Source organism: Procambarus clarkii, chromosome 10, assembly GCF_040958095.1.
Source record: "Procambarus clarkii isolate CNS0578487 chromosome 10, FALCON_Pclarkii_2.0, whole genome shotgun sequence".
In the NCBI taxonomy this organism is placed as follows: Eukaryota; Metazoa; Arthropoda; class Malacostraca; order Decapoda; family Cambaridae; genus Procambarus; species Procambarus clarkii.
In genome coordinates this window covers 32066781-32080367 of record NC_091159.1, presented here as the reverse complement: position 1 = coordinate 32080367, position 13587 = coordinate 32066781, and the positions used below count along the sequence as shown (strand labels likewise).

At 40.7% G+C, this 13587-nt stretch overlaps 1 protein-coding gene across 1 annotated transcript in view; it reads right to left on the bottom strand.

Annotated features, from left to right (window-relative positions):
* LOC123747421 (nephrin-like) overlaps positions 1-13587 on the bottom strand; it is a 1012097-nt gene that overhangs the window by 54848 nt on the left and 943662 nt on the right. The window contains 1 exon segment of the mRNA XM_069321823.1: positions 4770-5063. Coding sequence (XP_069177924.1) covers positions 4770-5063 — 294 coding nt within the window.

Genomic DNA, 13587 nt, shown 5'->3' with positions numbered 1-13587 from the left:
GTAGTGGAGTGGGTGGGGGTGTAGTGGAGTGGGTGGGGGTTCAGTGGAGTGGAGTGGTTCAAGGGTGTGTTGGAGTGGGTGTAGGTGTAGTGGAGAAGGTGGGCGTGTAGTGGAAAGAGTACTCCCCTATTTGTACTCACCTATTTGTGCTTGTGGGGTTTCAGCTCGGAATAGTTAAGTAGTTAAGTAGATAAGTTCCGCCTCTCAACTGCCAATCAACTGGTGTACAGGATCCTGAGCCTACTAGGCTCTATCATTTTTACACTTGAAACTGTGTATGGAGTCTGTCTCCACCACATCACTTCCTAAATGCATTCCATTTGTCAACCACTCTGACTCTAAAAAAGTTATTTCTAATATCTCTGTGGCTCATTTGAGCACACAATTTCCACCTGTGCGTGTGCCCCTTGTGTTAAATAGCCTGTTTTTATCTACCCTATCAATTCCTTTCCGAATCTTGTATGTGGTGATCATGTCCCCCCTTACTCTTTTGTTTTCCTGCGACGTGAGGTTTAATTCCCGTAGTCTCTCCTCGTAGCTCATATCTCTCAGCTCGGATACTAGTCTGATGGCAACTTTTGAACCATTTCCAGTTTAGTCTTATGCTTGACTAGATATGGACTCCATGCTGGAGCTGCATATTTCAAGATTGGTCTGACGTATGTGGTATACAAAGTTCTGAATGATTCCTTACACAAGTTTCTAAATGCCGTTCTTATGTTGGCCAACCTGGCATATGCCGCTGATGTTATCCTCTTGATATGGGCTGCAGGGGACAGGTCTGACGTGTTAAAGTCTGTCTCTCTCTCTCTCTGACTCTTGAAGAGTTTCATCTCCCAAATGATACCTTGTATCTGGCCTCCAGCTCTCTACACCAATCTTCATTACATTACATTTGCTTGGGTTAAACTCTAACAACCATTTGTTCGACCATTCCTTCACATTGCCTAAGTCATCTTGAAGCCTCAAGTAGTCTTACTCTGTCTAAATCCTTCTCATAATTTGGCATCGTCAGCAAACATTAAGAGAAATGAGTCTATACCCTCTGGGAGATCATTTAGGTATATCAGAAACAGGATAGGACCGAGTACAGAGCCCTGTGGTACTCCACTGGTTATTTCACGCCAATCTGAGGTCTCACCCCACATTGTAACTCACAGCTTGGTAGTGCTTAGGTATTCCCTTATCCACTGGAGCACCTTACCAGTTATTCCTGCCCGTCTCTCCAGATTATGTATCAGCCTCTTTTGGGGTACTGTGTCAAAGGCTTTTCGACAATCCAAGAAAACACAATCGACTTGAGAATGGTCCAGGACGGACCAAAACGTTGTTGTCCAATCAGATTCTAGTGTGTGGTTTGGTCAATATATTTCAGCCACGTTATTTTGACTCCTCGCCTGCAAAATGTAGTCCGCCCAGCTTTTTCTTTCTTGCTTAATCTTTGTGACCTGGTCGTAGAATTTTATTAAGTTGGAGGTGTAGGTGAGTGGGAGGATGTGTAGTGGAGTGGATTGAGGTTTAGAGGAGTATATGGGGATGTAGTGGATTGGATGAGGGTGTTGTGGGATGGGTGGAGGTTTAATGGATGACTGGATGTGTAGTGGAGTGTGATGAAATATACTGTAGAGGGTGCGGTTGTAGTGGAGTGGGTGGGGGGTTTATTGGAGTAGGTGAGGGGTGTAGTAAAGTTGGTGGGAGTGTATTAGGGTGTAGGTGAGTGGGTGGGGATGTAGTGGAATGGGTATAGGTGTAGTGGAGTGAATGGGGGTATAGTGGAGAAGGAAGGGGTGTAGTGGAGTTGGTGGGGGTGTAGTGGGGTAGTTGCGAATGAAGTGGAGTGGATGGAGGTGTAGTGGAGTGGGTGGAAGGGAGGTGGAGTGGGTGGAGGTGTAGTGGAGTGGGCGGAGGGGAGGTGGAGTGGGAGGAGGTGTAGTGGAGTGGTTGCAAATGTAGTGGAGTGGGTGAGAGTGTGAGTTTGGGTGGAAAAAAATGGAATTATACTGTAATGGGTGGGAAAGTGGAGGATGGGAGAACGATGAAATGGGTGGGGTGCTAGATGTGTGTGGAGCATGAAAAGGTGGGTGGGGGTTGAGATGGTGGAACAATAGACGGAGTGTGAAGGACAGGGAGGAAAGTGGATAAGTGTGAAGGGGTGCCCCCTTCCACATTTCCCACGTCCCCTCAAGCAAAGCTGGACAATGGACGTTGATGTAACAGTGAGGTGATAAGGTGGATCTTACGTTGAATAATTGTTACGCGAACTTTGTTTGCCCATTGTGGGGATGGAGGAATGGACTGTGGGAAAGCTGGAATGGGTGAATGAGTGAGTGGTGGGGAAGAGGCACAGGAAATGGGGAGTGATGGGATAGTGAGTGGAGGGGAAAAAGTAGGGTGAGAAATTGAAGAGTGATGAGGGAGGTATATGAGATTTATTGAGATAGAATACAAGGTGGAAAAGAGAGTAGGTGAAGGGTGGGGACTCGGTGGTATCGATGGGTGGGAGGTTACGTAAAATAGAGGTATAGGGTAGGAAGAAAGAGTAGAGGGAAGGTGGGGTAAGTTGTGGGATATTGAGTGGAAGGTAGAGAAGGATGAGAGTGGGGGTTAGGGGTAGAAAAGTGGTGTAGGGGCAGTGATCAGGTGGTTGCAGGATGTCAGGGTAGGGTAAGTGGTGGGTTAGAAGGTAGAAAAGACGACTGTGGGAGAGGGGGTAGTGTGCTCAGCGTTGGGGGTGGAGGTTTGAAGAGCACCAATTTTGCTGATTGATGATGGTTTTATTGATGGCGTTCCGAATCAAGGATGTTATTCTTTATTGCAGAACAAAGGGTAGGTGATGCAGCTGTTTCTTATCTCCGAGTTATAGCCAATGTTGTTCGTGATAGCGGCTCCTGGTTGCTATCGCTTTACATTAAGATTCTATTCGCTCAGTACCGAGCCTTATTTGTTTCCATTTCCATTAAATCAATTTCGCTATTATATGTACAAAATATACCATGTTGCAATCACTGATAAGTACTCAGTTAAAATGATGAAGATGCTGCCGTTTAATTCTTATGGATTTAATTTCTAGTGTTCCAGGAGGACAGGACGTGATGCTCTTGGCGCTCTTACGGGCTAAATATATTCAACATTTATTTCAGGTCAGCGACTTATTCATCACACTTTAACTCTCTCATCCATGCCATAAATTAGGAAATCTACGAAGCAGGATGAAGTGATAGCACTGTTATCCTACGTCACTCCAGACGAGCGTAAAGGGTGACTTCCTGATGCCAACATTTTCTCACTGACGTTTGACTTAATTCGGATCTCTCTGTGTATAGGACACAAATGCTTTGAAGACGTGTTCTGAATATGGGAATAATTACTTTGAAAAGGGACTTCATTGTTTAAGGCACGGAAAATCCCTGCCAAATCAGCCTAATAGAAACTGATGATAGGACGACAAGGACGATATTAAAGAAAGATGGATGGGTGAGCTTCATATTCCTAGAATACCAGAGAGACTATGACATAGTCGCAACATGAGGGTAGTGCACAAATTAGGTGTAAAAGTGCCAACATTTAACAAAATAACGCCAAAAATTGTTAATTAAGATACCAAATGTTCGTAATGAACGTGGATGCAAACGTTAAAGTTATTAAAAATACTGAGGAAAATTCCGAATGGATTTATCATAATGTAAGAAAATAGCGAATGGAATATCTCGTGTGTCATTCCTCGGAGGTCACAGGTGCAAAATCAAAGTTCATACGTGCCGGAGGTCAATATAAAAACTTGTTTACAGGATAAAGAAATTGAACTAGGGAAATTTTGTAATATAAAGGTATTGAACAAGAGCCTTTTTCGCTATCGAACATGAGGTAGTAATGGACGTTGGTTCCAAATATAACTTAAAGATAACCAGGATCACCACAATAAACAATAGATAAAAGGAAGAGCCCAGGCGCTCGAGCTTTGCCCCTTAAAACATAGCCTTTCATTAAAAGCTATAAATATATGAACACACATGAGACATTAACATGCAAGCACAAGCACAACGTGCAGCTCATGACCGTTCTCATGCCTTCAAGATATCATCACAGCATGGATAACGTCTCCCGTTCATCAGCTTTTCTTCTAAGCTGACGTGAACGTTATATTATTGCAGTGAGCATGATGCGTTGATACATTATGTACACTCTCTAGTCAGGTTCATTCAATTCTAGCGTTTCTACACGTGTTAATGGGAACAGTTGTTACTAGTGCTTCTACACACGTGTGAATGCGAAGGTTACTTCGAAGTCCTCGTGTTATTATTGATAATTCTAACACAGTAGCTTTGTGCTACTGTAACTAATATTACTAGAACTGTCTCTGCTCGTACTACTTATGTTAATACTAGTAGTATTAATACTACATCTGTTCTTAATATTTCTGCTATTACTACGAGGAAAATCTAGTCTGTTTTACTGGTGTTTAGTTTTATGCTGATGGTAGGATTTTCACACACACCACAACTGGGGCAAAATCTACTACAAACACAACAAATTCTACCACAATTATCACTAAATCTACCACAACTACTTCAAAATCTTCCACGACTACCCCAACATCTAACACCGCCATTACCACAATCATTCACAACCCACCTCTATTTCTACCTCCAGAACTACAATTACAATTTCTCATGCGAAGGGTGTTATCCTTACCGCAAGAGCTAGTAACACCATCAAACCACCACCAACCACAACCACCACCACCACCATCCACCACCACCACCACTCACCGACTCTCTGCTCTGCCACTTTCAACGTGACAGCCGTGAGCGACACGGGAGGCGACCTTCCCTTGTCGTTGAAAGCCGAGATTCGGATGGTATAGGTTGTTCCGGGCTGCAATGATTCCACTGAGAACTGGGGCTCCTCTGAGGATCTGTTGAGGTGCAAGGAGCCCGCCTCGTCGTACGCCTCCGCCAGGAATAGCTGAGGCATCCCGCCGTCAAATCCTCTCTCGCACAGTACTTCGATGTTCTCAGCGGTGTTGTTGATGATGCCACAGTTTTCAGGCGAGGACGGGGGACCTGGGGAGAGGAAGAGGTTGGTGACTGTGTCAGGAGTTAGGATTGGGAGGAGAGAGAGAGAGAGAGAGAGAGAGAGAGAGAGAGAGAGAGAGAGAGAGAGAGAGAGAGAGAGAGAGAGAGAGAGAGAGAGAGAGAGAGAGAGAGAGAGAGAGGATGGTGTTAGTGCTTGCTGGGTCGACGAGCTGCAGCTCATGTTCATAATATGTGTGTGTGTGTGTGTGTGTGTGTGTGTGTGTGTGTGTGTGTGTGTGTGTGTGTGTGTGTGTGTGTGTGTGTGTGTGTGTGTGTGTGTGTGTGTGTGTGTGTGTGTGTGTGTGTGTGTGTGTGTGTGTGTGTGTGTTTGTGTGTGTATGTGTATGATTATTTACCTGCTTCTATTGGGATGATAACTAACTGTTGGGCCCCACCCAGAAGAAATTATATCGATGAGATTATTTCTAATGACTGTTTATTGGTAAACCATACCTATCCTGGAAAACCAAAATAACCATTTATACTAATTACCAGGTTGTTTAAAGGCGAGACAAAATAAATATAGTAGTATGGATGTGACGTCCACTATTGGACGCACAAGTAACTGGAAAAGGACGACAAGAAACAGGAATGAAAGTGAAACAAAAATTGATCATGAGCTGAGCTAAAGGGACCTCTGGGGTGTGACAGAGGGCGATGATTTTGGAACTAGATCAGAGAATTTGGGAAGTTCTTTGATGCAACCTGAAGGTTGTGAATTTCTGGACGAGAACCGAGATGTCTGCAACATTTGAGACTGGACGTGGCCGGTTGGGAAGTTCTGAGATGAAAAACGTTAGTGTTTAGAAATTCCGAAAAGAAAACATGTGGCGTTGGAGGGTCTGCGACAAGGCTATAGGATTGTGGGATATCTAGAGCAAAGTCAAGAAATTGAAAGTGTTTTTGGAAATTAACGTATGATAGAAGGGGTTCGTGATAGATAAGTAAACTTCTGAGGTAATCACGTTTAGTGAATAAAGAGATATAGATAGTTAAGAAAGGTGGGTAATTATGTATGGATGCGCCATTGAATGCCAGAAAACTACGAATACAAGGTCATGGGGGAGATCTGAAACAGAACAGCTTGTATGGGGGAGTCCGATATAAGGGTATTTAGATGTGGTAATCTCTGCGATGAGAACCAAATGTTCGTGTGTGGGAGCGTATTCGTGCAAGAACACTGAGTGTCAGGGAGTTCTGGAGTAGAGACCAAAAGGTGGAAGGGAGGAAGGAATTCTTGATGAACGCTCTGTTTTAGGGAGTTCTGGGAAGAGGACAAGAAGGTGGAAGGGTTAAAAATTTAACAAAGAACGCTCGTAGTCAGAAGCTCTGGCTCTTGAATATGGGAATAAGAGAAATTCTCGATTAAGAACAAGAGACTGGCAGGGAAATCTCCAGCAAAAATTTGGAGAATAAAACGGAGGGGTTTAAGACGTTCAGGAGAGTTTTTTGTTAAGGGGGGGGGGGAGGTGAGACGTATGGGGGATTTGGGTTTTAGGATGACGAGCAGTGCCAGGAGGTGGAGTAGAGTTAGGTCTTGGGTGGAAATGGAGAGGGCAGGGATATAACTATGCGATTACAAGGAAAATGAAAGTTTTAAAAACGTGACGAGATCGCAAGTCTAAAATCCGGGTAAAGTCACCTCTTGTATTGCTCCACGGAATTTATGTCTTCACTTAGTATAAAATATGGCACTAAAGATTTTCTACAGCATCTGATGCAAGAGATTTTCAAATATATTCCATGCCAGATTTTATGAAAATATTTTGTGGCTTGGGGGAATTTTTATTTTTTTTAATTTATAATACCTGATTTAGCTGTAATGTTTGTGTCCAGGAAATATTTACATTAGAAACAATGTTTATGCATTATGCGTAAATAGTTCTGATGAGGAATATATTTATATATATATATATATATATATATATATATATATATATATATATATATATATATATATATATATATATATATATATATATATATATATATATATATATATATATATATATATATTTGGAGGTCACCCTCTTCGGGAAAGCCTCACCAAAATTTCCAAGGAAAATTCTCTGGAGTACGGGGCGAACAAAGGCTGATCGGTGTAGGTATGTTATATGCTTCAAGATATACTAGTGTTATCAATTATAAATACCCCTAGGAAATTTTCAGTCATTCATTTAGTGAAATCTAGCGTGTGATTAACATGGAGTTATTACTGAGAAAAAAAGATAATATGAAACGGAAGAGCAGAAGAAAACGAAAAAGCAAGCATCTGAGACCCATACATTTGTTTCAGTGCTTCTTGAGGAAGGAAGGGCAAAGATATAGCCATCTATAGATAGAAATAGGTAGAGACCGAAATATTTAGAGATAGATAGAGAGAGAGAGAGAGAGAGAGAGAGAGAGAGAGAGAGAGAGAGAGAGAGAGAGAGAGAGAGAGAGAGAGAGAGAGAGAGAGAGAGAAAGGGGTGAGACAGGCAGATAGACCCGTTAGTATATATATATATATATATATATATATATATATATATATATATATATATATATATATATACATAATATATATATATATATATAATATATAGTATATATATAAATATATATATATATATATATATATATATAAATATATATATATATATATATATATATATATATATATATATATATATATATATATATATATATAATATATAATATATATAAATATATATATATATATATATATATATATATATATATATATATATATATATATATATATATATATATATATATATATATATAGGAGTAAGAATACCTGTCAGTCTGTTTGTTGTCTCCCTCCATGTCCAAAGTTAGAGGGCTAGTTGTTTGGGGTTAACCTCATTCAAAGTTGCAGGTGGAAGGGTTACTCTACAGGACGGACATTGACATGTTAGGGTAGGCTAAATGTTTTAACTCAGGCCTACTCCAACACTCCATTATCATATATAAACACCCCCTGTCCGATTTTTATGGCGTTAAGGGTAAATATATATGGTGTGATTAGTTTTAGTGATCCTAATATATTTTCTGAGAGACCAACATAGATGTTTCACTGCTCTTTAATAATAATTTTTTTAAGAGATGTGGAAGAAGTTTGAAATCAGGGCGGAGGACGATACAGCACACATTAACTCCGATAAAGCGACATTTTAATTCCGATACAGTCACATAAACTCCGATTCAGTGACTCATTAGATCCGGTATAGTAACATATTAACTTAGATACAAATAATTGAACTCCGCTAAACAGACACATACAGTGGCACATTAGTCCGATACAGTGATACACAAACTCCAGCACAGAGAAACTTTAATCCGAATATGGTGACACACTAACCCCGATAAAGTGACACGTTAATTTCCAAAGTAGTGATACATTAACTTTAAGAGTGAAACATTAACTCCGATACATTAACACACACCAGATCCGATACAGTGACACTCCAGGTCCGATACATTAACACACCAGGTCCGATACATTAACACACCAGGTCCGATACAATGACACACCAGGTCCGATACAGTGACACACCAGGTCCGATACAGTGACACACCAGGTCCGATACATTGACACACCAGGTCCGATACATTGACACACCAGGTCCGATACATTAACACACCAGGTCCGATACAATGACACACCAGGTCCGATACAGTGACACACCAGGTGCGATACATTAACACACCAGGTCTGATACATTAACACACCAGGTCTGATACAGTGACACACCAGGTCCGATACAGTGATATTTTTACTCTGTCGGATCTTTTCCAGTTACCTAATGCAATAACTCTTCCCCAATCCTTCTGGGAAATTTTTAATGGTCTTTCGATCCCATTCCGTCCGCTGAACTCAATACTTTCTGCACACATCCATTCCACGTCCTTCTTTCTTCCGCGCCTGCTTATTTCTGCTTCTTCCATTTCCCCTTCTTAAAATCTGCTTAAAAACTTTATTTTGGCTGCCACCCACAACACTTTTCTCACTCCCCTGGGGAGCAATTTTACTGGCAGGTGAACAGAAGAGGTTTGTTATAGGGAACGTCGCCCCACCGTCTCTGTGCTGCTCTGGGATTGAACCTTGATTTCTCGATTATGAGCCGGAGTCGTACACTACTGTGCTACATAATTCTTATTTTGCTAATTAGCGCGTACTTCCTCTTACATTCTTATACCGTTAACTGATGTTTCATCTTCTTTTATCCACATATCATTAACTGGGTATCCATCTCATACCCTTTTACTGTTAATTAGTGTTCTATTCACTTACATTCTTATACGGTTAAGTGGGGTTCAGTTGTATTATATTCTCATGGTGTTAACTGGGGTTCCATTATTCAATATCCATATACCGTTAACTGGGGTTCTTTTGTCTAATTGTCTTACACAGTTGATGAACAGGGGTTCATTATTTTATATCTTTATACTGCTAACTGGATTTCATAATTCTATATCCTTATATCCTATATTTAATTATATAAGAATGATATATTGTATTCTTATATCATTAAATCTAATACTTTTTACATCCCTCGGCTTTGCACTTCATATTTCTTATATGTAATTTCTTATTCACTGTTAAGGGCCCTCTCCCGGATTCTTGGCACACTTGCATATTTCTAAATCTTGAAGCATCACCGCTCAATAAATTTTAAGATTCGTATATCTGCTGGTGCATTCTTCAAGATCTCGCCCACCTCTAAGCCTGTGCTCATCCAGCTTTATAGTTTCGTGTTGATATCTCAAACTTTATTTCTGTTTCTATTTACATCAATGGTAAACACCGTAGCTGTCATTCGCTGATGTGACAGTTTAATTTCGGTAGTAGACACCCGTCTGGAGAGTGGTTCACCCTCTTTCTTATCATCTTTAAGCATGAGGAGACTGCTATTCAACACTAAAATTACGGTAAGAATGTGTCCTGTCACCGTTTATCTGGTAACATATATACTTAAGCGTATATCTCTTCCTACCTACCTTCTCTTCCTACACGTACCTGATAAAGCATAGTTATATTTCATGAGATATGTTAGACTGAAGCCTATTTCAGCTATATCTGAAACACCAACATGCCTATTCCCTGGGTCAAATTCATATATATAAATCATTCCACTCAAAGCATTCAAACTCTCCAAATCTGCAAAAAATTACATCAGCGTCGAGCATCATTACATTTCGAAATGCAGTTGCAATACCCGCATCCCTTAACGAACTTACACTTTAGACGACGGGAACGTGGAAATACGCTATGAGAAATATGTCGCCTCACCTCATCACTCATCATTAATGCTCTTCCTTAGTCCCCTCGCGTTCACAACTCTTAATCTTGTGATATTTTCACCCATTCGCTCGTTCTTAACCTTACGATATTTTCACCAACTCATTCGTACGTAACCTTACAATATTCTTACCAATTCACAAGTTTTAACCTTGCGATATTCTCTCCAATTCATTCATACTTTACCTTGTAAAAATTTCCATCAAAATGCTTGTTCCTGACCACACAAATATCATCTAATCGATACCAAATCAGTCCTGCTGATTAGTTTCAAATGGCTGAAGACCATCAAAATTACTATTGTTAAACACAAACACAATTCGTGAAAGAGAGAGAGAGAGAAAGAGAGAAAGTTTTAGGGAGAGAGCGAGGAAGAGTGAGAGAGAGAGAGAGAGAGAGAGAGAGAGAGAGAGAGAGAGAGAGAGAGAGAGAGAGAGAGAGAGAGAGAGAGAGAGAGAGAGAGAGTTATTAACAAGGCAAATGTCTCAAGATTGCTCATTTGTCCCAACTTCATTGATAACTAGAAGGTGGCAATCACGACACAAGTCGCTCAGCAATCAACAGCCTTCTACTGACTGCATTTCTCTAGAACATCATTCCAACAGTGATCATGCATTCCTAGGCTGACTAGCATTTGAAACACGTTTGTTTAACGTGTAGTCATGTAAGACGAGACATCTGGCCAGATAAACGCTTTAGCATACAATTGGCTCTAGTTCATCGTGTTCCCTACTTGAATGTTAGTTAATAATAAATTTTAGTTCATCAAAATGGCTAACAAATATACGAGCGCTTCAAATAAAGTTTGTTTTGCAACACGCTACAGATGAGCTGAGATAGGATATCAGCTCTTGCTTGCAGATTCCCTAGGTACGTCATTCGACAGCCCTATTGAACAGTAGTCTTTGTACAAAAATAAAGAGAGAGAGAGAGAGAAAGAGAGAGAGAGAGAGAGAGAGAGAGAGAGAGAGAGAGAGAGAGAGAGAGAGAGAGAGAGAGAGAGAGAGAGAGAGAGAGAGAGAGAGAGAGAGAGAGAGAGAGAGAGAGAGAGAGAGAGAGGGGGGGGGGGGGAGAAGAGAGATTTTCACATATAATGTACCAAGCAGAGGTAATTAAATAGGAAGACAAAAAAACGATTTAAGTATTAAAACCAAAATACAAAATATAGAAAGGAAAGTATAAAGAAAAATGAACACTGAAAAAACTTGCAAGAGAGATTGCCTCACTTCAATCCATTATGAACCAGCAACATCACAGTGTAAAAAGAGGAAAATTTATCTTCAGAAACATTCTTCTTCATCTTGACACTGCAGGAAGCGGCCTGGGAGAGAGAAAAATGGGGGGAGGGGAAGAGAGAGAGAGAGAGAGAGAGAGAGAGAGAGAGAGAGAGAGAGAGAGAGAGAGAGAGAGAGAGAGAGAGAGAGAGAGAGAGAGAGAGAGAGAGAAGAGAGTCTCTCTCAGAGGAGAGACACTCTCTCTCTCCACCCAAGAGAGGTAGAGATTCCCAGCGGAATGGGTGACCGGGAAAGAGAGAGAAAAAGTGTGTTCAAGAATAATGGGGTGAGGGAGAAGAGAGACAGTGTCCCAGAGGAATGGATGAGTGGATGAGAGAGAGAGAGAGAGAGAGAGAGAGAGAGGGAAAGAGAGAGAGATACTGTTTGTCTCTGAGGAATGGGCGAGAGACCGGAAAGGAAGAAGGCAGTGGGGCGGCGATGCTGAGAGAACCGGAGGTGGAGGTGGGGAGATACGTGTGTATCCCAGGGGTGTAAGTAATGGGTGGACCGATCAGGGAGATCCATGGGGAAGGAGGAGGTTGGGGAACGGAGCATTGCGACAAGAGCGATACTCAGGTAGCTTGGGACGGCTGTGTTAACAGGATGAGAGGTAATGGAGAAAGATCGAGGAAGGAGGAAAAAGAAATGAATATCTAAAGAGAGAGATATCTAGTGAGGACTGAGGGAGAGAGAGAGAGATAGAGAGTGAGAGAAAAAGAGAGAGAAAGAGGAAGAGATAATGATTGAGAATAACGGAGGTAATCTCTGTATTCAAACACAAAAGATGCATATTGAGATATCCAGCTGATGTAAACAGAGACACAGGAGGAATTTCTTGTGGTTGTGGTACTGGTCGAGAGGATGGTGTTGTTATGACAGTTGCGATTACAGTTGTTGGTCTAGCGTTCGTTGGAGTGATTGGGAATGTGACGATGATTATAGTGATAATAGGGGATGGGAGGTTGAGATGATGTTGGTGCTGGTTGAGGATGTGTGATGATGGTTGTTGAACTGATGACAGCGGTGGTGGTGGCTTGGAATGGAACATGGAGATGACGGTGGTGATGACAGTGGTAAAAGTGGTGGTGGTGCCTATCGGATAAAACAAGTATGAAACGAGTACAGAAGGTTAAGACTCGCAACTTGATAGGATAAAAAAAAAATGCTACCTACCGACATGTGAACCTCGGCCTGCACCACAAAGACAAAAAAGTTTGCGACTTTTTTTTTTAAAATACATATTTGTATGAATATAAATAAACAGAAGTAAACAATGCACACGTAGGCATTCTCAGACACACGCAAACCTACACCCATACATTCATAAATAGTGCAAGTGATTGAAATATTATTTCCATGTTTATTGTTGTTTTCAATACACGTTATTGACACGAGGATCACCTAATGCCACAATATATTACCTAGGGAGATGCTGCCAGTCCCAGTTGAATACCAGTTGTGTATCTCTGGGACCCTCTTTTATTGTGGGTATTCGTAGTTAGGTACATAGAGGTAGATAGTAATTAGGTGTATACACACACACATTCATATATATATATATATATATATATATATATATATATATATATATATATATATATATATATATATATATATATATATATATATATATATATGTTTAAGTCGGTATATTACCTTGTGCCCTCCCTTCAGTCCACTCCTTCAAAAAACATATGCGTTTAATAGACTATTAAAAAGGGAAGATTAAATTTGCAAATTTGGGCAATTGCGAGGAGATTTAATGCAGGATTTTTGGACCGCTTGCGTTAAATCATAGAGGCTGTAGCCTCCGTTTAATCTCAGCTATTTAGCATAGGCAAATTCACGAAGACTTATTTATTTGCCTCTGATAGGAACAAAAATAGTATATATTGGCGCTGTTTGCGAATCGTGCGTGTTCAGATACGCCAAT